The sequence below is a fragment of the Oscarella lobularis genome, chromosome 3, assembly GCF_947507565.1.
Source record: "Oscarella lobularis chromosome 3, ooOscLobu1.1, whole genome shotgun sequence".
Classification (NCBI taxonomy): Eukaryota; Metazoa; Porifera; class Homoscleromorpha; order Homosclerophorida; family Oscarellidae; genus Oscarella; species Oscarella lobularis.
The window spans coordinates 2,914,220-2,932,834 of record NC_089177.1 but is presented as its reverse complement, the minus strand read 5'-3'; the positions used below and the strand labels follow the sequence as shown (position 1 = coordinate 2,932,834).

Sequence of the window (18,615 nt, the reverse complement as noted above, 5' to 3'; positions counted from 1 at the left end):
ACTGACTGTGCAATGAAGTGATTTATCTCTGGCCTTCCTTCAACGTTCTGGGTCTGTTTAGTATGTAAGGGCATTACTCGTGGATCCTATCCGATTTCTTTGCACTTATCCACATTTGCTTCTAGACTGCTTTGCACTGGGCTATCAAATTGGACAAATTTGACACGGTTCGATTGCTTCTTGAATCTAATGCTGATCCCAGCCTGAAGACGGTAAGTTATTTCCAAGTAAAATATGGTGTATCAATATCAGTTTTTTAGCATGTAAGTACACTGTTGATATTATCAAAATTATGTCTAATTGAATGTGCTCTGTGGCTCGATCCGTTCATAAAGGGGGTAAGTGGAACTATTTATTTACACAGTAGTTGCTTCACGCATTTTTTACAGGGACAGACAGCATTACATTTGGCTGCCAAATTTGGCAGGAGCGACGTCATTTCTCTTCTGGTCGACAATCACGGTAAAAGAAGAATAATTCTAACCGCGTTGCATAATATATTGGAATTTATAATTGAAGGCGTTGATGTCTACGCTCGAGATCACGCCGGCAAGCAGCCAAGAGACATTGCGAGCGCAAAAGTCAAGGAAGAATGCAAAGGTTTGGCCGTCGTTGTCATCAAAAGAGCTGACATGTAAAGTTGCATTTTAGTGATGCTTGACTGGAAAGACGGTACGTAGCAATAGTGCACCAGTTTCTTTTGGCTAAAACGGACTCTCTAACCTTTCTTGCTAAATCACCTATTAATTCTCCCCACAAGAGCAGACAATTCGTTTATTATTACTGGCACTCTTGTCTATTTTATACACTCAGTTGATTCAAGCCCACCAGAAATTGAAGTTCCATTGAAAACGAGTGGAAGCTTTACTAGCGACGTTCAAGACGGTTCGTGGAAGCCATCGCGTAGCCGAAACGTACGCTAGGTTATTGACTACTGTGGCTTCAAATTGACTTGCTTCCTGTCTTTCCTTGAAAGTTTTTCTCACCCGGAATCCTTAAGCGAAGCTTCCGAAGGCTGCGTGGAAAGACGCCGAAGGAGAAGCCCGTCATCACTCACGTCTATCCCCAGCCTAGGTATGTATTGTAAATCATTTTAGTTTCTGTGACGTAATGTGGATAACTACAGTAGTTGGACTGACGAGCCCGAGCGTGGTAACGGGGAGTACAAGCTATCAACCTCAGAAGGTGATCTAACAGCAATAGACTGAGAGAAGAAATAGACTACCGTTAATTAACGAGACTGAGCCAACTGATTTGATTTAGAATACTTATCCATGACACTGACTGATGCATAGCATTTTACATTGAAACTAGAGTTGTGCTATATCTGCGACTACACTGTCTATATCAGCCGATTCCTTTTGTAGTGGCCGTTTCTTTACATCGTTCTTCATTGGCTTTTTCGTGGTTTTGATTGCCTTGATCGTCAGTCAAAACACTCAGCATCTGATGTATACTTACTTTGTATTGGCTCTGCTGTAGTACGGAATAATCTCGATCAGATGAAAGCGTCCTTTCAAGCAGAGCTTCTCTCGACACCTGCAATACAGCCTATCTACTCTTCGTAGAGAGAGAGACAGTAAAGACTGACTTTCTTTCCTGTTTTCGCCTTAGAAACTTTAACCGTAGTCTTTTTAGGCGCTAATGAGGACGGCTTCTTCCGTCTACTGTGCTGCTTGAGCCCCTTTCCCATTCGACGAATGCACAGGGCGAATGCACGTGCGGAGAATCAGCGTGCGCTAAGTCGTCGAAGATGCGTCTGGCATTTCGATGGTTACTGATCGTTTGCCTCGTCACGGCTCTTCCTCTGATCTATATAGCGACTAGGAAAGTCAAGAATCACGCCATATTGACAAATAGTCCTTTGGACGACTCGATTCTCGTGCGTTCGACGCCCGCTTCGCATATGGAGCCATCGAAGAAGCCGTACAAGCCAGATCCGCCTCCGACGAGCTTGAAGCGCGTTCTTCGAACGGGCAAGCGTCCCGTGAGCCTATCCCAAGAGCTCCGACGACGAAAAACTCTTTTCGTGGGCGTGGTCACGGCGAAGGATCTCCTCGAAACGCGCGCGCGAGCGATCTACGAAACGTGGGGTCGCGAAATGCCGAAAATCGCCTTCTTCTCGTCGGAAGGCACGACGAGCGCCGACTTGCCGATCGTCGCACTTCCGGCCGTCGACGACACGTATCCGCCCCAGAAAAAAGTTTTCACAATGCTCAAATACATTCACGATCATTTCATCGACGACTACGATTGGTTCATGCGCGCCGACGACGATCTCTACGTGCGTCCGAACGCTCTCGTCGCCTTTCTCGACACGATCGACAGCGGCGATTCCATCTACATGGGCCAGCCGGGTTTCGGTCGCGAGGAGGATCGACGACGCTTGAAATTGGAAACCGGCGAGGTCTACTGCATGGGCGGTCCGGGCGTCTTCTATAGTCGCGCTCTTCTCAAGAGACTTCGTCCGCACATCGACGAGTGCATGAAACGGACGGTCGTCTCGTATAACGAGGACGTCGAAGTGGGTCGGTGCATTAGTCGTCGCGTTGGACGTCAGTGCACGTGGAGCTACGAGTTGGAGAGGCATTTCTTTAATGATTTCTCGAAGGCCATGTTCACCGATCGCGAGTTGAAGGAGTTGAGGAAGCATCGATTTGCGCGCAATGCGGTGACGCTGCATCCAATCAAGCAGCCCGACATGATGCGCGTCGTTCATCAGTTCTTTCAGGAGTTTGAGATGGAGAAGTTGGAGGCCGAGCAGAGGAAAATTCAGGTCAGTGTTGCTATGTGGAAGGAGAGGAATAAAGCGGTTATAACATAGAGATTATGCGCGAGTAAATCAATTGTTTTAATGAATTCACTGACTACCGGTATTTTTTGTTTTATTATTTAATCTTCTCCAATACACTCCAGATTTTATTTAATCCGTCGGCGCTGTGGATCCCGTATAGTGTTTAGATGGATCGTCGTTTTCCCTTCGTACGACCTCAGTCGAGCAGAGATAAAACGTCGCGTGCCTTCTTTGGTGCTTTCGAAAGGTTATCGCGTCTTTGACGTCGATAATCGACAGTCGTTTCTCTATTCTGGCGATTTTTTTCTTTCAGCGTTGCGCGGCTGCGTCGCGTTCAGCAAATCGTCGGCTCGCACGCCGAAATCGACGTCATTTTATGCATTTTAGGCACGCAACTGTTGTTCTTCCCGTGGCGCGTGCAAAATTGAAGGATTGTCTAGGCGTCGATTCGAGATTCAATGACGAGAGCAGAAAACTTGTTGGCTATCTTCTCTTTGGACACTCGGGACGTCAAATCGACGATCCGAGGCGAGATAGCACCTTGGGGCCTTTTTTTGACCTCATCCTAATTTATGAAATCTAGCTTGGGATTTGACGACGACGTCATGGAAGGTAAGAAGACGAAATAGGAACGCTTTTGCGATCGAGTTTGAACGGCATTAGACGTCGTACTTGCGATTGGCTCGAATTTCGTGGAGGTGTACTGCAATCCTGTGAACTTTGCGTCACTGCTCCCTTTTATCTCCCATTGGCCAAATGTTCAGCTCTTTTGTCCGCGGAAGGAAGAGGTGGTGATGAGAGCTATCTTGGTCTATTGATAATTCGCTTAGTTTGAGGACGGCGATTTGGCTGAAGATTTCAAAGTTCAAAGTTTCATTGCAATGAGCCGGAATCGTTCGAATGTTGGCATTCCGTTTGGTCTACCAGGCAACTGGAAGTTTATTCGTCTTTGCCTTTTTTTTATCGTTCTCATTGACAGGAGGTGAAAAGTTTGACCCCATGCTCATAGAAAAGTGGCCGCTGATTCAGAGCTACGCTCTAGAAGACTACGGATGGTAGGATATGGATCAATTCTCTATGTGATTCTTTATGATTTTAAATAATCAGTGGAGGTTTCTTCACCATGCATCATGACGTATGCAGCATATTTGCCTTTTGGATATCGATTCCCTATGTATAATAAATAGGTGGTCGATGTTGCTGGACTACTGGCTCCCTTATATGACTGCCTTGATTTGGCTTCTCTGCTTCACATTGTCACTTGCGTACGTGGCTTGGAAACGCAACGATTTTTTTTTTTAAATTTTCTTTCTCAGATTTTGCCTTTGTTTGAAGGCCAGTTCAATTCTGTAGTGCAGAACGTTGATATTGTCAGCAGCAATAGGTTTGTTCCATTGTCTCATCTTTCTTGATCACGTTAAGCGCGAGTTGTGTTCTTCTCTTAGTCACGCTGACATGCTCTCTTTGCGTGAGGATTCTATTGGAGAGGTAAGAGTATGGAATTTCCCGTTTCTGTTTTTATTACGACTTTCTATCAAGCCTTTGTCTACGTACTTTACTCACGGGCTTGGCAATCAACCTTCGAGGTGCACATTATGTAATCGTTTTCGATATCTTTTCTTTTGTACGTTTGCACTTAGTGATGCCTCTCTCCGCGGTCCCGTTTTGCTTGCAGGGATCAACACTCAAAGGCAGACTATGGCGTCATTGGACGGTCGACTTCGCGGTGCTAAGATGACTCAATCGGCTATAGGGACATTGGGTCAACACGACGGAGAAATAGCGACACACATGGTGAGCAGAAATTGTTGATTGGGATTTATTTTAAAAATTTTCTTTTTAATTATTGAGTTGTGTGAGTGTGACGATCCCAAGGGTGCGTTGTCCTGCTCTAGAACATACTTCTTTCACACTGGATTCTTGTCAGACGGTAATTTGAGAAATTTAGGAATCCTAGCATTGCAATGTATGTACTTATTTCTTTTAGGACAGTCAAAAGGATTTCAGGCTCAGTAAGGAAGGAACGAATTTTCGCGTTTGTCTGACTCTTGGCTGCAGGTTTCTTACTGAACTCTACCACATCATGATTCAGTCCGTTTACAAAGCCATTGATGTCTACGTGAAAACACTCAGTTGTAGAAATGTAGGCGCGTAACCGTTCTTTGTCACAAATTGAGCTACCGTATTGTTTTTATCTTAGGCTGAAGAGAGTTGCTTCAGATCGTTGAAGTCTATAATGAAGGATCGTCAAATTAGAAGAGAGAACGTCGTGTTTTCAATGTGGGCACGCAACTCTCACGGACAGTAGGCTCTAACGGGTACGTAAGATGTACTTATGATTTGGATTTCATATCCTAGGCCAGTTGACCTGGTTGATGGAAAACGCGTATCTGCAATTAAGACCGTAAGCGGACTTGGGGGAGAGAATGCAAAGTGAACGACCGTTTGCATGCGTGTAGGCTCGTCTTATCGTATACGATGTCCCTGGAACGACCGGATCCCTCGCTTACGCCGATTCGTTTCTCGATTCGTCTATCCAAGTGAATCGCCAAGGTAAAGAGAGAGAGAGATTAGAATGACTACTGACCACAATTAAATCGTAAGTAGCTGAGACCCAAGAAGACACTGCGTGGCTCTCACTGACAGAATCTATACCCGCATACGTAGCTTGGCCTGTAAGTATGAACGAGCACTTTGAAAAGCGTCTCTACATTCCCCCTTGGCGAACAGGGAGATGCAGAGGAAGTGCGGACACAACTCCAACTGGCCAACAAAATAAAAGTACGTCAAGTCAACAATACGATACGTTTTCCTCTAAGCGATCAATATGCAAAGGCATCGACTCGGGTGTTGCTAAACGACGACGCTTATTTGGTGATGAGCGAAAAGCCTCAGAGATGGCTAAAAGGTATGGAGATTTGCATTAGCGGCTTGCTGACGCATCGTCTAGGCAAATTGATCATTACGAGCGAACTTGCGGCGTTCAAGGCTCCCCACTTCGGCTACGTCTCGTTTCCTTTCGAACACGTCGATTCCGTCAAGCTCTACAACGCTGTACGCCTCTTCGATCGCGACGTCGAATCTCCGCTCCGACGCGCGTGTACTACTGTTTTTTTTTACTAGGGCTCTCCGAGTGATCTATCGTTTCTGCTTCTTTGCTATTCGGACGCGTTGCTGCCTCGTCTTCCCTTCGTTTGTCGTCAATCGTCGTGCACACTTGCTCTCGCCTTGATGCCCGCCTCGCCGGCCTACAGGGCATTTTACAAGCACGTCTCGCCCGTTTGGAAGACGACGAGTGCTACCTCTTCGGCGACTTCATTTCTTGAGGACATAGACGAATTGCCTGATGAATTCGAGGAAATGTATGAATTAAACGCAGGGGAAATTCTGTCTGATCATTAATTTTTCTTTTTCTAGTTATCGACAACTCCGTTTTCACTATAGGCTCAATGCTAGAGGCTCGTCGGCGAGACAAAGAGCCCAAGATAAATCGCCTCAACTCGACAGGCATGTCAATAGTACATATAAATCAAACCACCTAGAAGTCTATGTATTAGATTTGCGGCACACGTAGAAGCGAGTGCCTGTCTTCAAGGTCAACACGTACCATCTGTCGACGAACTCTCTCTAGCATTAGATTCGACCGTTTTCAACGACGATCGCGGCGAAGGCGGCGAAGAGTCAAAACAAGTCATTTTTGTGACAATCGTTTTCCGTGTTTACTGACTCGTTTTTTTTCAGATTGCTGTCACGGTCATAGCGGGAATGCTTGGAAGCGGCAAGCATCAACTCAGTGAGAGACTAGTGAACTTAGACAAGGAGGGAACGAGGTATAAGTAGATCACGAGAAAGATCAGAGTACATACAGTGTATCTAGATCCTTTTTTTCTCTAGATGGATAGTGCTGAGACAGCCTCTGGATAATTGCGACGACTTTAATCCGGAAGGTTGTAAATTGAAAGCGGTTTTTATATACTGTACTTTGCTTTAGATTTGCAGTCGTTTTTGTCTTCGATTGTGACTAAGACTCGACAACGCAAGACGTCGTCCGGTTCTGGTCCAAAGAAACGAACTCGAATTCTTATCGTAACGCCAGGGTGAGTCTCAGTAAGGAAAAGATATGCACTAGGGCTATTCGTTCCTGTAGGGTGACCGGTGTCAAAGAAGTGATACACGCAGTTGTTCAGCATCCCTCCGAGACGGTCAGAGAATGTCTGACTTTGGGCGCAGTAACTTCGTGCGTGGATTTGACCAATTGCTGCGCAGACAATGGGTAGGTGCTTTTGAATATCAGAACCGTACCAAATGACTTTGTGCGTTTCTCTAGGCAATTTTTTCCAAATTTGCTTTCCGATTGCTCTTCGGGTCTGGCGAACAACATCGTCTGGACGACGAACGCTGACGCGGATGAGGTAGGTATTCGTTTCACATAGTCTTTGTAGACTTCGCGTAATGGGGGGCCCTCAATGGAGATGAGGGATTATTACGTGGAGCAGCTGATTCGCGCGTGCAATCCCTCTGCTACGTACATCCAATGTCCGTCTTCGAAAGCTCTGACGTAAGAACTCTTGACGCCATTTCCTACGATGTAACATTCTTACTTTTCAGCGACGAAAACTTGCTGGCTATATTGTCCGACACCGCCTTCTCGGATCCGTCTAATCGACGCATTCGTCTCCTACTTCATCCGGATATGTGCGTGATACGTTTGTTCGTGTTTATTGCTTTGTGCTTTGTGAAGGCTGCAAGAAAGTCCTGTGTCTCGCCCGACGCCGTCTCATAACTTTCATTCGGTCTGCAATTATGTGCGGGGTAGTTGTGTTCTTTGGCACGTTTTTCTAGATTTGTCTGAAGTTCTATCTTCCGCTGGAGCGGCAACTTCTCGTTTCTCAACTGTCTGGTAGAACGTTCGAGCTATATTCGCTATTTCGTTTGCACAATGCTCTTATTGTAGTTTTGAAGTCAAGGAGTTCAGACACGGTGTACCACATTCGGGCGAGATTGACTCTCACAGGCAAACTAAAATCTCCTGGCATTTCTTCTTTGGCAAGCGTCCGTTCACAGATTCGCCTGTTTTTCACGATTTGGAGTTTGTTCGTCAGAGCAAATTCCTCGCACTCTCTTCGGCCACTGATGCGCTTCCTGCTACATCTAAAGAAAACGTCATCGTTTTCTGGGGCACCAATTTGAATGAAGAACGTCTCAAGAATTGGCTCAAACAATGCAGGAAACAGGTAGAAACAATCTTTTATGGTTTACGTTACTGCATGTAGAGGCCTTTGTGTCAGCTTCCACAAACTAAGAAGCACAGGACAAAGGAGGATCTGAGCCATTCAGAAATCGCCCAAATTCAGGTTTGATACAAAACCGGGCATCCCTTTCTATATCGAATGTTTGCAGCGTCTGCATAAACTTGATCCACTTCCCGAAGGGCATTTCTTTAACGGTTATCACTATGTCAGCCTTGCGGGAGATAAATCTGATACCCATCCACGTTAGTTTCACCTAATTATAGAGTTGCATCTTTCAAGTTTTACTGTACAGTCTTACCAACGTTTATTGACGACTACGTGGCCCAAGAGAACGCACGAATTGATAGGCACAATGAAAAGGTGGCACGGGGTCCGTTACAGGATCTATTTTCAGCTGAACACTAAAAGAGCTGGTATAAAAATCACTGCAGCTGCTTATATTTTTATTGCTTTATCTCTATGTGATGATGTTGTGAAGTGTACTTGGACGATCATCTGTAACGAAATCGGCGCCAATAGTTTGTCCGGCAGCGCGCCACCAACGCGTTACGTCGACGAGTTCCCGTACAGCGATCAAAACCACGAGGCCGTTCTGCTCTTCTCCTCGGAGTCCTCGCTCGCGATTCCTATAACCCGTCCCAAGATGGAAACGGGAAACAACGAATCCAACTATGGAGCTGTACGCGCGGCTTCGGGTCCGTTTCGTTTCTCGCGACCATTTGGCGCAAGGGCGAAGCACAGTGTCGCCTCCACGCACGAGGTTAATACCAGCTAGCCCACCCTACCTTCATATTCGTACAGCCGGTAAGTTCTGCAACGCTGACCAGTCGTGCGTTGGTCGTGACGCAAACACCGCGCGGACCTCGTCTCTTTCCCTCTTCCTAATTGTCAGCGCAGGTGTATGAGCAAGATCGGTAATTTCTCGCGGATGCCGCGAAGCCAGCGCCTGGTGAGAAAATAGCGAAGAGGCTCTTCACTAATACATTTGTATTATTTCACACCAGAGGATTCATTGGGCGTCCGGACTATAACTGAAGGGCTGTGCGTCGTTTGAGAAGGAGCAGCGATACCTGCAGGCGGATTGGCATTTTGAATTGTAGAAAATATGGAGTGATTTGTCCGGAGTTTCATAATAACCACTGGTATGCGTGAAAAAATAGATATATTTTGGTTTATTCTTGCTTGTTAGGTCTCGCTATTGTTGGAATTTCGTTGAGTTCTGGTATTGGTGGCTGCGCAGGCGCTATCACTATTGCGAAGAAGAGAATGTAGTAGGAAAACGGTTTTTATAGTCTTAGATGAAAGGGTGTAGGAGGAAGGCATGTGGTGCATGTGTAGTAGGCGCATAACATGACTTGCACGCCTTATTTCCCAGACGCGCTAGGCAGACTGTAGTTAGGTTAGATAGGCTAGTTGGGGCGCCGGCGGGGTGGTGCACCCCGCGTGCGCTGCCGCCGTCATGGAGAAAAGGATAGGGTATAAACATTTTATTTCAATAAAAATGAAAAAACGAACAGACTTTCCCTCTTTTTGCGCGGGCAGTTTTTGATAACGGGGTCTTGCCCAGGACCCCGGAAGAGCAGTTTTTGTTGACGGGGTCTTGCTCAGGACCCCCATGGATGCAGTTTTTGTTGTGGAGGTCGTGCCCAGGACCCCCAAATTCTTATCTACAAAGAAAGCGGATTAGGAGGAGGAGGAGGAAAGCTGCCAACGCATTACCCACTTGTGATGGCAAACACCACCGTCTCCTGCCACAAATGCGTGCCTGCAGTATTGCATACAGGCTTCCTTTTGCTGTAGGCGTCCTCCCAAAGAGACTACCAATAAGGATGGTAGCCTCAAAAGGCGCACGCCATGAAAATTGGGCAGTTTTTCTGCTCGGGGCCGCACAACCGCTTCAGCAGTTGATGTAAGCCTGCCCAGGAGTCGGTGGCAGTTTAGACGTTATTGCCTCATACCACCGGAGGCATACAAGCAGTTTAAGTGATGGCATCTTATAATTAAGATACAAATCACCGGATCCGGTAGATGGACCCCCGTCCTGCTGAGGACGTTGGGACCACGGTCAACCTCTTCGTCACCTTCTTCTTCTTCAGAAAGTTATAGCCCTGATCATTCTTTTTTTCCGGTCACGTGTTGATCAAAATCTATCGTTTGATTTGATACCGCGACGCCAAACAGAAAACAAACCCCGCTGTTTCATAAATAAATCAGGGGAGTAAAGGGGGCCCAGCTAGGGGGTCCCCTCTCCCGTATCTGACGTTAGAATCTTACTAGAAAAGCGATTGGACACCCAAGCAATTCGCGGCTCCGTCTTCGATAACGGTATAGCTGGTATCGCGGGTACTTCGTTGAAAACCATCATCGTTCGCCAGTCTGATCGTTGATCTGCTCAGCTGATCCGCTTCGGCCGAGTAAGAAGGAAATTCTTTAACGTCATTGCGAGGCAATGCGGGCTCGCCCTGAGGACCCGAGTGATTCAGCAGCAGAAGTGTGGCCGAACATCGCTTGCCCGTATGACCCCATTGTTTCCTAGAAAAAAAAAGCCCGGAAACGCGTGCCGTTAGTGTGTCCTGTTATTGCAGGCGGAGAGCTGCGTGATAATAACAATGGACTGTGACACTAAACGGCAAAGGATAATAACGCGTGCAATTCGTACAACTATGATGGACTCTGATGAAGTAAATGAAGCCGTTATTACTGTCTACTTCTCGCCCCCACCCCTACCCGCCCAAATCCTTACTTCCAAAGACAACATTCAGCTCCAAAACCAGTCCACTCTGAAATAATAGAATCTCAATACAAGATGAGGGTAATGATAATACGCTGCTCTGAAAGCGCCTTACGACTGACCGGAATCACGGCTCTTCGGGATGTCTCGAAAGGTACATACAAGTATTTATTTATTTATCTATTTTTCTTCCTTGCCTTCGCAAGTACAGCAGAAGCAGAAGCAGCCAATCATGATAGGAATAAAACGGATTAGTCGCCGGTGCGTATTAAATTCGCAACCAATTAGCAAAAGCATGCTGCCGCCCTCGGCTACGGATACGGCCGCGGTCGTGGCAAGCAACCGCAATCCTCAGTGCTCTCAAACAGTCGCAACTGTCTCTTTCCCTTGCACACCATTACAATATTGATAGTACTCTGATACACCGGCGCATTGTGCAAGCCGTACTTGTGGCATCGCTTTCTCCCGCAGTGCTTTACCTTCACTTTGTGCGCGCTCTTACATTCGTCGACGCTTATCCAGTAGTGCACAATGCGATCGTTTATCCACGGCCAAGTCTCCGTCGTCGTCGTAGTCGAAGTCGGAGTCGCGACCGCCGTTGGTGACGGCTCGCCGCTCAACGGATCGGGCGGAGAGCAGGGCAGACGAAAACAGTGCCGCACCTCCAACGTCGGCGGACATTTGACGTCCTCCATTCCATTGGCAGTCGAAGTCGGCCGAGCTGCGATTCGTCGATGGCGTCTCGAAATGCCCATGTCGCACGATTTAGAGCATTCGGTCCACGGCGACCAAGACGTCATCGTACACGGTTCTTCGTCTGAAAGCGGTAATGACGCCTTTTGATTAAAAAAAAAGTCAAACGCTCACCGTCGCATATCCAAGATGGACAGCACTCTCCGGGCAATATCGTTTTTCTTCCGTGGCCAGGACAGTCGCGTTTGGTAACATCCGGACAGGTAAGCTCTCCTGATGGCGGCGTGGAGTTGAACGAAATGCCAAACAAACACGAGTACTGGTCGCCGCACTCGCCGTTACTGTAGTTGTGCCACGTCTCGGCGTGCGCGTATTTCCTCTTGTGTATTCCGTCGCCGACGACGCAGACTAAAAAGAAAAAAGAAGAAATGGCCGCGCGGAAAATCCTTTCTCTACTCGACTGACATCGATGGCAGAGTAACTGCGGACATCCGCACTCGTCTTCGACGCAGTGAGGCTGAGGGCAGGTGTTGTCCTTAGTGGGACCCAGCAAGCGACCCTTGCACAGACTCGACCATTTCGGGCAACTTCGACTCGGACACGAAACTCTGCCTCTGTCGCACATGCACGTCGAACAGCCGCTTTGAATCAATTTTCCGTGCGGGTAGATTTTCAGTGCTCCCGTGCTCTCGTCTTTCCATGTGCAACCTATGCAGATGCCGAAAAGCATTTAGGAACATAACGGCATTTGCATAAGAAAAGCCTTCTACACGCGACAATTACTTTACCCCATTCCTCCCCATGTGTACACAGCTAAAGAAGCGACTGTCCCACCACCCACGGCACGCCGTATATAAACAACAGCTTCTCTTCGAGTCCCTCCCCACGCTTACACGTCTCAACGATGTCGCAGAAGATCGTGCCGTTGGCGCACGTGCACTGCGTACAGGAATCGTTCGTAATCCACTTGGCACCCTGAACGTAGCCGCCTTCGCAGTCCAAGTTTTCGGGCGGCGTTAATTGGGCTAAGAAATCAAATGCCGGCGGGTAAAAAATGCAAAACCAGGGGATCCCGCAATACAAACTAGCTAGCAATATTGAGCTCGAAGGAGGGAGAGAGAGAGAGCTAAGGAGAATATGAGAGCGAAGACGCGCGAGGAAAAAGGGGGGCAACGCGCACAACCGGGGAGAGGAAAAGCTAGGGGGACGCGGGAAGGAGAAAAGACTCACCTGAAGAACTATAGTCGTCATCGCTATCGATAGGCACTGTACGAGAACGACAAAGAACAACTAACAGCAGCCAGAGCAATGCTCGTTCCATTGTCTTGTCAGTGATATATGGAGGAGAGGCGCACTAGTGTTAGCCGAAGGGAGGTAAGCACTACTGACACTACGTCCGTCGGGACACGCGCTCTTATAGAATCGGTGATACGGCGTCTAGTTGTCTAATGGGTTCATTATCGAGCAAAGCTGGCCGCAGAGCAAGTTATTAACATCTTCAGCATCGTAGGAACGCTAAAATAACTGACTGCCAGTTGTTTAATCAACCGCAGACGAGGAATCATGGGGTCGACCGAAGCAGATTGGACGCTTCGAGGGGGAGCTCGCTATGCGCGACGCGACGGAGAGGTGCAAGACGTCGAATACCAAAGAACGACTGCGTCGTATCAGAAAACATGCGCGAGAAGTATGCAAACGAAAGCAAACACGGGGGGTGCCATTAGTAGTAGGTGCGAGGGGGGAGCCGAACAAAAGGGAGAACCCTTATTCCGCGATTGACTGAATCCCCTCTATCCTCCCCCTACCCCCGGGGCGTGTCTCAAGTCGACTTGCAATTGAAAACGAGCGTTAGAAATTGTTCGTAGGTCAGCTGCACCCAGCCGGTTCGATTGGCGTCCTGGCGCCGGAAACTCGCCGTCAACATCTGAGAAAACACGAAAAGAGCTACGTGGGCAGCCGACGCGACGCGGAATGCTTTCAGGTGCGGAGGTGGTATAAAGATGATAATAAATATAGAACAGTAGGCAATCGAGCCGAAAAAACAACCGCCTAACTTCCACCGCCGCGCAAACGCCCCATTTTTTCCTTACCTCGACAGTTATGCAGCACTGAATGAAATCGTCGAAGGCGACCGTCCCTTGTCCCGTACGATCAAACTTTCGAATGAGAAGATCGTAGAAGCGATCGGAGAGCCGATACCCTAGCAGTTTCAGACCGCATTTACACGCGCGAACTTAACCCAAATTGAGTCCATTAGTACCAAAGGTAGAGAGCGCTGCATAGATAAATATGAAAGAAAAGCCGCAGCAGGATCCTTCTTTGGCGGTGTACCTGTTTGGAGTTCGCCTTTGTCGATTCGGCCCGATCGATCGCGATCGAAACTCCGAAACGTCTCCTGCCAATCGGTGACGTATTTCCAGAGGGCGCCAAATTCGTCGAACGTTATATTGCCGGACTTGTCGCGATCGAACATGCCTTGAATAAAAAGAAAATTAGCACCCCGACGACTTCTCGCTAATGAAAGCACGCCAAACGCGTCCTTCGTCGCCGAGTCGCCGTAGTCTACGTTTGGCTTCCGTCGGGGAACGATGAATCATCGCGTCGCTTACTCCTATTCGTGTCGTGTGGTCTCTTTGTATCGAATATAAAATGCAGGGTTGCTGTTGCCATAAACCGCAACCGTGCAGATTCTTTTAGGCACGGTTTGTTGTATGGTATGGGACCCCCTCCCCTGTGAGACACGCCTGCCTCTTACTGATCATTAGGCGAACTGTTTCGGGATTGAAGGGGTTCCACGAGCCTAAAGTAATCGCGATCGAACGTTGCTTTTGCTCGGAATTTGCGTCTCACCGTTGGCAAGAGCCGTCTGAAGTTCGTCGGCCGATATCTTCCCGTTTCGATCCTTGTCGACTCTGAAATTTGGCTACACTTTCTCCTGATGTCATTCAATATCTCCAAGTAGGTTTCACCTTGAGAATATGCCCCAGAGGAACTGCTGATCGACTGGCATTTTCGGTGCTCCGTATCCGTACGCCATCTTGGAAATAGTCACGTGATGAAATTGAGACATTGACACATTGCGCCAGGAGAGGTGCTTCACATGTGCAAAGAATTTTTATTTTTTGTTTGTCTCCAAAAATGTCACTTACGTCGCTACAGTTTGAAGCAGCGAACAGAAAAGCTATCATCGTGATCTTTATGAGCTTCTGCTACTACTTGTCAGGAGTAAAAGGGACAAAATCAGTTGAACGCCACATTCAAACATTAATTCGTTCCAGTGCTTCTAAAGAGTACGGTTTCAGAATTTCCTCTACGGACTGTGATTCACCAGAAACAAACCGTACTAGCACAAATTCAAGCCTGTTGCATCGTGAAGAGCGAAGCGTCTTACTACAGCTCTACATTCGTACAAATGGACCTTGTTGGACTAATCGATGCGGGTGGAATACTTCAAGACACTACTGTATGTGGTATGGCATCGTTTGCGACGAAACCGAAAGGGTACAGGAGATCTCACTGATTTCAAATAACCTGTTTGGCGTTCTGCCACCTTCAGTACTGAAACTCCGACATTTAAAAATTTTTATGGTCAGCCAAAACGCCTTGTATGGCGACATAGGAGCCGTTCTTCCTCGTTTGCCGCCAAACAATCGATTACGACATATTGCGCTTTCGTTCAACAACTTCAGCGGAATCGTACCGTGGAAAAATATTTCTACATACGGAGCATTATATAAGCTACAGCTATCTTGCAACGAAAACATTTCCGGGAATCTTTCAGACGACGTGGGCAGTCTACGATGGCTTGGCGTTTTGAGCCTAGGTCAAACGAAGATCAGCGGTCACCTTCCGCTGAGGGGCCTAACCAAAATGAAGAGTCTGTACTTTCTAGATTTCGAAGATCTTCGTCTAAGAGGAAACATAACGAAACTACCAGCCCTTCCTCGACTGTTCGAGATGAACCTGATGGGAAACAGACTAACGGGAACGCTGCCTCTTGATTTTGGAAACAAATACCCGAAACTAGAAAACATTTTCCTCAAGGAGAATAAGATAACAGGAACGCTTCCAGACATTTTTCAGCAATTGGTCAACTTGCAGACTATTGACGTGAGCAGCAACTACTTACACGGAACTATCCCGGTGTCGCTGCTGACTCACCAGACTGTCGGCATAATTGACGCATCGTACAATCGTTTTACTTGGTTCGACATGTCACCGTCATCCTTCAAATTGCCTAATCTCCGAGTCATCCGAATGGCTTCTAACCCCCTGAGCGTGTCATTCCAACAAGTTGTCAGCGCATTTCGCAACGTCAAGCATCTTCAAATCATGGACTTTTCTGCCTGCAATCTAAGCGGTCACATTCCGTTGCAATTTTGGAATACAAACGCATTCGGCTTTGGCGAGCTCGTTAGCATCAACATATCGCACAATCAAATCTGTGGACCTGTTCCCAAATCAGCAACACCCAACAGATACTTAGGTAACGTGGACCTCTCCAACAACTACCTGTGGGGGCCGCTTTCCAATTTGGGGGGATTTCTCTATTCTCTCAGTCGATACAGCGTTTTGAACAATCCTCTTCTTAAGACAGACAATCTTGATCGTCCTCTCCCAGCGCAGCTCATCGTCGACGACAGCGTTCGCATAAGGGAACAAGAACACGACAATTTCTCGTGTCCCCAAATAAAATTCAACACGTTTCCTTACGGCATTGTCTTGATGAACAGTTCGTACTACGGAAAGGTGCTTTGCCGATGCGACGAGGGATATTTTGGTCATAGAGGCAGATGTCGTCTGTGTCCAAACGGCGGAACGTGTCGAGGCAGTCAGAAAAAAAGCCTGATAACGATTAAAGGTCACCGCTATCCGTCGCCGTCGCCGAAAAACATGACGAAGCTAATTCAATGCCGCTTTTCCCTCGTCGGAAAAAATCGATGTAATCCTTTCGGCAATTGCACCTGTTGGCTCAGCGACAATGGTACGGTGGCCGAGTGTAACGAATCGTGCCTGTGTGCGACTCACAGCTTCAATCGACTCTGCTCCCAATGCAGACCCGGCGCTCATCTGCTGTTCGACAGATGTATTCCGTGCAGCCACATACAACAGAATATCATTCTGTTCTCTGCAACTGTCGGAGCCGTTCTGCTTCTTCTCGTCGCTCAGTGGATTCTGAATCTGTTTCAACCGTGCTGCCTATCAAGCAAAACCCTACAAAAAATCAATATAGGAACGGTCTTCGTCCAAGCCATTATTCTCGTCAGTCTCGTCTTGTCTAACTTAATTCCCTCCTACATAGCCGAAGGTTACTTTCTCGTTCTCGTTTTGGTCATCGTTAGCTACTACAGAGTGACGACCGTCACTGTATTAGCCACAACACTCATCTTCTACTTTCAAATTCTTGGAAAAATCACGACGGCAAGCATCGACAGCACCGATGACGACCACTACACGTTCGCCTCCTTTCTCCATCATCTCGGCGTCTACAAAGTCCTAGAGGCAGTCAACCTAAACTTTAGCGGTCTCGCCTGCCTCTTTCCCATTCTATACAAACCGCTCGGTAAGCTCGTTTCGCTCGGCGTCCTACCGATTATACTCGGTACGATTCTGCTCCTCGGGCAAGTGATTAATTACCAAGTAGCTATTCGATGGGGACGGGCGGCGAGAAGAAGTCTCCGATATCATTGCCATCTTCGCAGCATAACGAACAAAAACGTCAAGCGTAATTTCATCTTCCTGTTCAACATCGTCTATTTTCCCGTTGCTAGCAACGCAATCGAGGTCTTCGTCCCGTGCAATCGCGATCCAGACGAAGACGACGCATACATGCGCGCCTTTCCGTGGATTCGATGCGGATCGACGCTCCATCGACGACTCGTCGCCGTCGCTGCCGCGCTAATTGCTACGTACGGATGCTGCTTACCTATCATCTATGCACTCTTGCTAGCCAAATATGCCAAATCGGCGGTAAAAGGATCAACGAAGACGTTCGCCAAAGCGCAAGAGTGGCTTCGTCCACTGTGCGATCCTTACAAGCCGAAGTATCGTCGAACAATGCCTGTCGTTCTCATGCTCCGTCGACTAGCTGCCGCGGTTGTTTTGTCCGTCTTCAATAAGTTCACGATGAACGATATTGAACGACTGCTGTTCGGAGGTCTCGTCGTCGCCTCCGTCACGTTCGTCGTCGCCAAACGGCCGTACAAGGCGGCGCGCGGCGAATTGGAAAACTACGTCGACGCCGCCGCTTTTGCCGTCCTGCTCGTCACCTATGACACAACCAGAAATCAACCGTACACGTCAACGGCGGGAGCGACAGCGACGTTCGCCGTTAATGTAGTGTACGTCGTAACGGTCGTCGCACTTCTTATTTGGTATGTCTGGTTGACTATACGACGACGCAGGGCTCAAAAAGGCGAGCCTATGCAAACGAGAGGCTATGGAACGGCGGAATCTCACTAGAAACAAAACGCTAGGAATCGCCACTTTGGAGACGAGAACACGCATGTTGTAGTATCCTTTTAGAATGATTTATCTTATCTTGTGCTGCACGGTAGCTCCAGCAATCAGGAAGTTAAGTTCATAACTCATCTGACAGACTAACTAGCGTGATTTCCTCCCTTTTCTTCCCTTCCACTTTTTTCGAGTCGACGGGGCGCTTTTGCGCTAAGGACGCGTCTTGCAACTTACACTCTTGTCTGCTAATTGCGGCTTACCCGTTTTGGAGTCCTTTCTCCCGTCAATGCGGTCAAGTCATCAAAATCAGCCAGATGGCCCAGATCAGCTCCATCAGATAATCTCTGCAAACAATGGCTCTTCTATCGACACAGGTATGCCTAGTCTCCTTCTCACCCTTTTCTTCTTCGTCGGCTTTTCGTTAAGCCGAATAAAGTTGTCCTCCTCGTATCTGAGAGCAAATAAGCTAAAACAGTTTCTACAAATACCTTTATTTACTTGCCTCTCCCGTTCCTTGTCCTTCTCTCTATTTCGTGTCTGAGTAACAGCCGGGTGAAACTAGCAAAAAATTAAGCTCTTCTACCACGAAATGCAGGACAAAACGTTTCATACACTAATTTCCTCTGGTCCGTCTTGAAATTCGCCTAAAAGGAAAAAGATATAAACACGTGCAATGATCTACTCCCATT

At 47.6% G+C, this 18,615-nt stretch overlaps 7 protein-coding genes and 1 long non-coding RNA gene across 10 annotated transcripts; 5 read left to right on the top strand and 3 right to left on the bottom strand.

The window, feature by feature from the left end:
• Positions 1–125: 125 nt before the first annotated feature.
• On the top strand, positions 126–1,333 carry LOC136184276 (ankyrin repeat domain-containing protein SOWAHC-like; the record flags this gene model as incomplete). The annotated part of the gene is given in 8 exon segments (XM_065971145.1): positions 126–212; positions 261–338; positions 390–462; positions 520–600; positions 652–672; positions 814–914; positions 977–1,074; positions 1,127–1,333. Coding segments are annotated over 8 exon segments (621 nt in total), but the record flags the coding sequence as incomplete, so codon positions are not given.
• A 413-nt stretch (positions 1,334–1,746) lies between these two features.
• Positions 1,747–2,922, top strand: LOC136184274 (chondroitin sulfate synthase 1-like). Its single transcript, XM_065971142.1, has one exon. The coding sequence runs from the start codon at positions 1,754–1,756 to the stop codon at positions 2,822–2,824; it is 1,071 nt and encodes a 356-aa protein (XP_065827214.1). The 5' UTR covers positions 1,747–1,753; the 3' UTR covers positions 2,825–2,922.
• Positions 2,923–2,938: 16 nt separating this feature from the next.
• On the top strand, positions 2,939–8,556 carry LOC136184273 (dynein axonemal assembly factor 9-like). Its single transcript, XM_065971141.1, has 40 exons — positions 2,939–3,041; positions 3,108–3,181; positions 3,235–3,322; positions 3,378–3,406; positions 3,458–3,582; positions 3,625–3,721; positions 3,774–3,849; positions 3,902–3,929; positions 3,982–4,059; positions 4,111–4,178; positions 4,240–4,282; positions 4,334–4,380; positions 4,435–4,588; positions 4,646–4,724; positions 4,782–4,806; positions 4,853–4,937; positions 4,995–5,098; positions 5,153–5,198; positions 5,254–5,347; positions 5,402–5,469; positions 5,525–5,575; positions 5,630–5,702; positions 5,745–5,848; positions 5,918–6,156; positions 6,212–6,301; positions 6,352–6,484; positions 6,536–6,624; positions 6,689–6,741; positions 6,786–6,891; positions 6,942–7,067; positions 7,122–7,206; positions 7,267–7,352; positions 7,403–7,489; positions 7,536–7,587; positions 7,637–7,694; positions 7,749–7,808; positions 7,859–8,028; positions 8,083–8,148; positions 8,195–8,288; positions 8,339–8,556. The coding sequence occupies exons 1-40, from the start codon at positions 2,962–2,964 to the stop codon at positions 8,449–8,451; spliced, it is 3,423 nt and encodes a 1,140-aa protein (XP_065827213.1). The 5' UTR covers positions 2,939–2,961; the 3' UTR covers positions 8,452–8,556.
• A 36-nt stretch (positions 8,557–8,592) lies between these two features.
• LOC136184275 (uncharacterized) lies at positions 8,593–9,560 on the top strand. Of its 2 annotated transcripts, XR_010669328.1 has the most exons (4): positions 8,593–8,850; positions 8,944–8,995; positions 9,051–9,188; positions 9,236–9,560. It is a non-coding gene; the product is annotated as an uncharacterized lncRNA (long non-coding RNA). The 2 variants fall into 2 exon arrangements; XR_010669327.1 differs by having other exon boundaries at positions 8,594–8,995.
• A 1,382-nt stretch (positions 9,561–10,942) lies between these two features.
• LOC136184372 (CCN family member 3-like) lies at positions 10,943–12,986 on the bottom strand. The gene is made up of 5 exons (XM_065971264.1): positions 12,701–12,986; positions 12,364–12,495; positions 11,936–12,178; positions 11,645–11,878; positions 10,943–11,594 (listed from the first exon to the last, which is right to left on the bottom strand). The coding sequence occupies exons 1-5, from the start codon at positions 12,789–12,791 to the stop codon at positions 11,089–11,091; spliced, it is 1,206 nt and encodes a 401-aa protein (XP_065827336.1). The 5' UTR covers positions 12,792–12,986; the 3' UTR covers positions 10,943–11,088.
• Positions 12,987–13,109: 123 nt separating this feature from the next.
• LOC136184374 (programmed cell death protein 6-like) lies at positions 13,110–14,520 on the bottom strand. 2 transcript variants are annotated; one of them, XM_065971266.1, is made up of 8 exons: positions 14,440–14,520; positions 14,321–14,382; positions 14,226–14,270; positions 14,080–14,130; positions 13,802–13,945; positions 13,731–13,745; positions 13,561–13,670; positions 13,110–13,394 (listed from the first exon to the last, which is right to left on the bottom strand). In XM_065971266.1, exons 1-8 carry the CDS (start codon positions 14,505–14,507, stop codon positions 13,290–13,292), a joined length of 600 nt encoding a protein of 199 aa, XP_065827338.1. In that variant the 5' UTR covers positions 14,508–14,520; the 3' UTR covers positions 13,110–13,289. The 2 variants fall into 2 exon arrangements, with proteins under 2 accessions (XP_065827338.1, XP_065827339.1); XM_065971267.1 differs by lacking the exon at positions 14,080–14,130.
• LOC136184371 (putative leucine-rich repeat-containing protein DDB_G0281931) lies at positions 14,326–18,038 on the top strand. Its single transcript, XM_065971263.1, has one exon. The coding sequence runs from the start codon at positions 14,609–14,611 to the stop codon at positions 17,930–17,932; it is 3,324 nt and encodes a 1,107-aa protein (XP_065827335.1). The 5' UTR covers positions 14,326–14,608; the 3' UTR covers positions 17,933–18,038.
• LOC136184373 (neuroguidin-like) lies at positions 17,987–18,570 on the bottom strand (the record flags this gene model as incomplete). Its single annotated transcript, XM_065971265.1, is given in 5 exon segments — positions 17,987–18,136; positions 18,187–18,270; positions 18,323–18,377; positions 18,429–18,484; positions 18,539–18,570. Coding segments are annotated over 5 exon segments (290 nt in total), but the record flags the coding sequence as incomplete, so codon positions are not given.
• Positions 18,571–18,615: the final 45 nt, after the last annotated feature.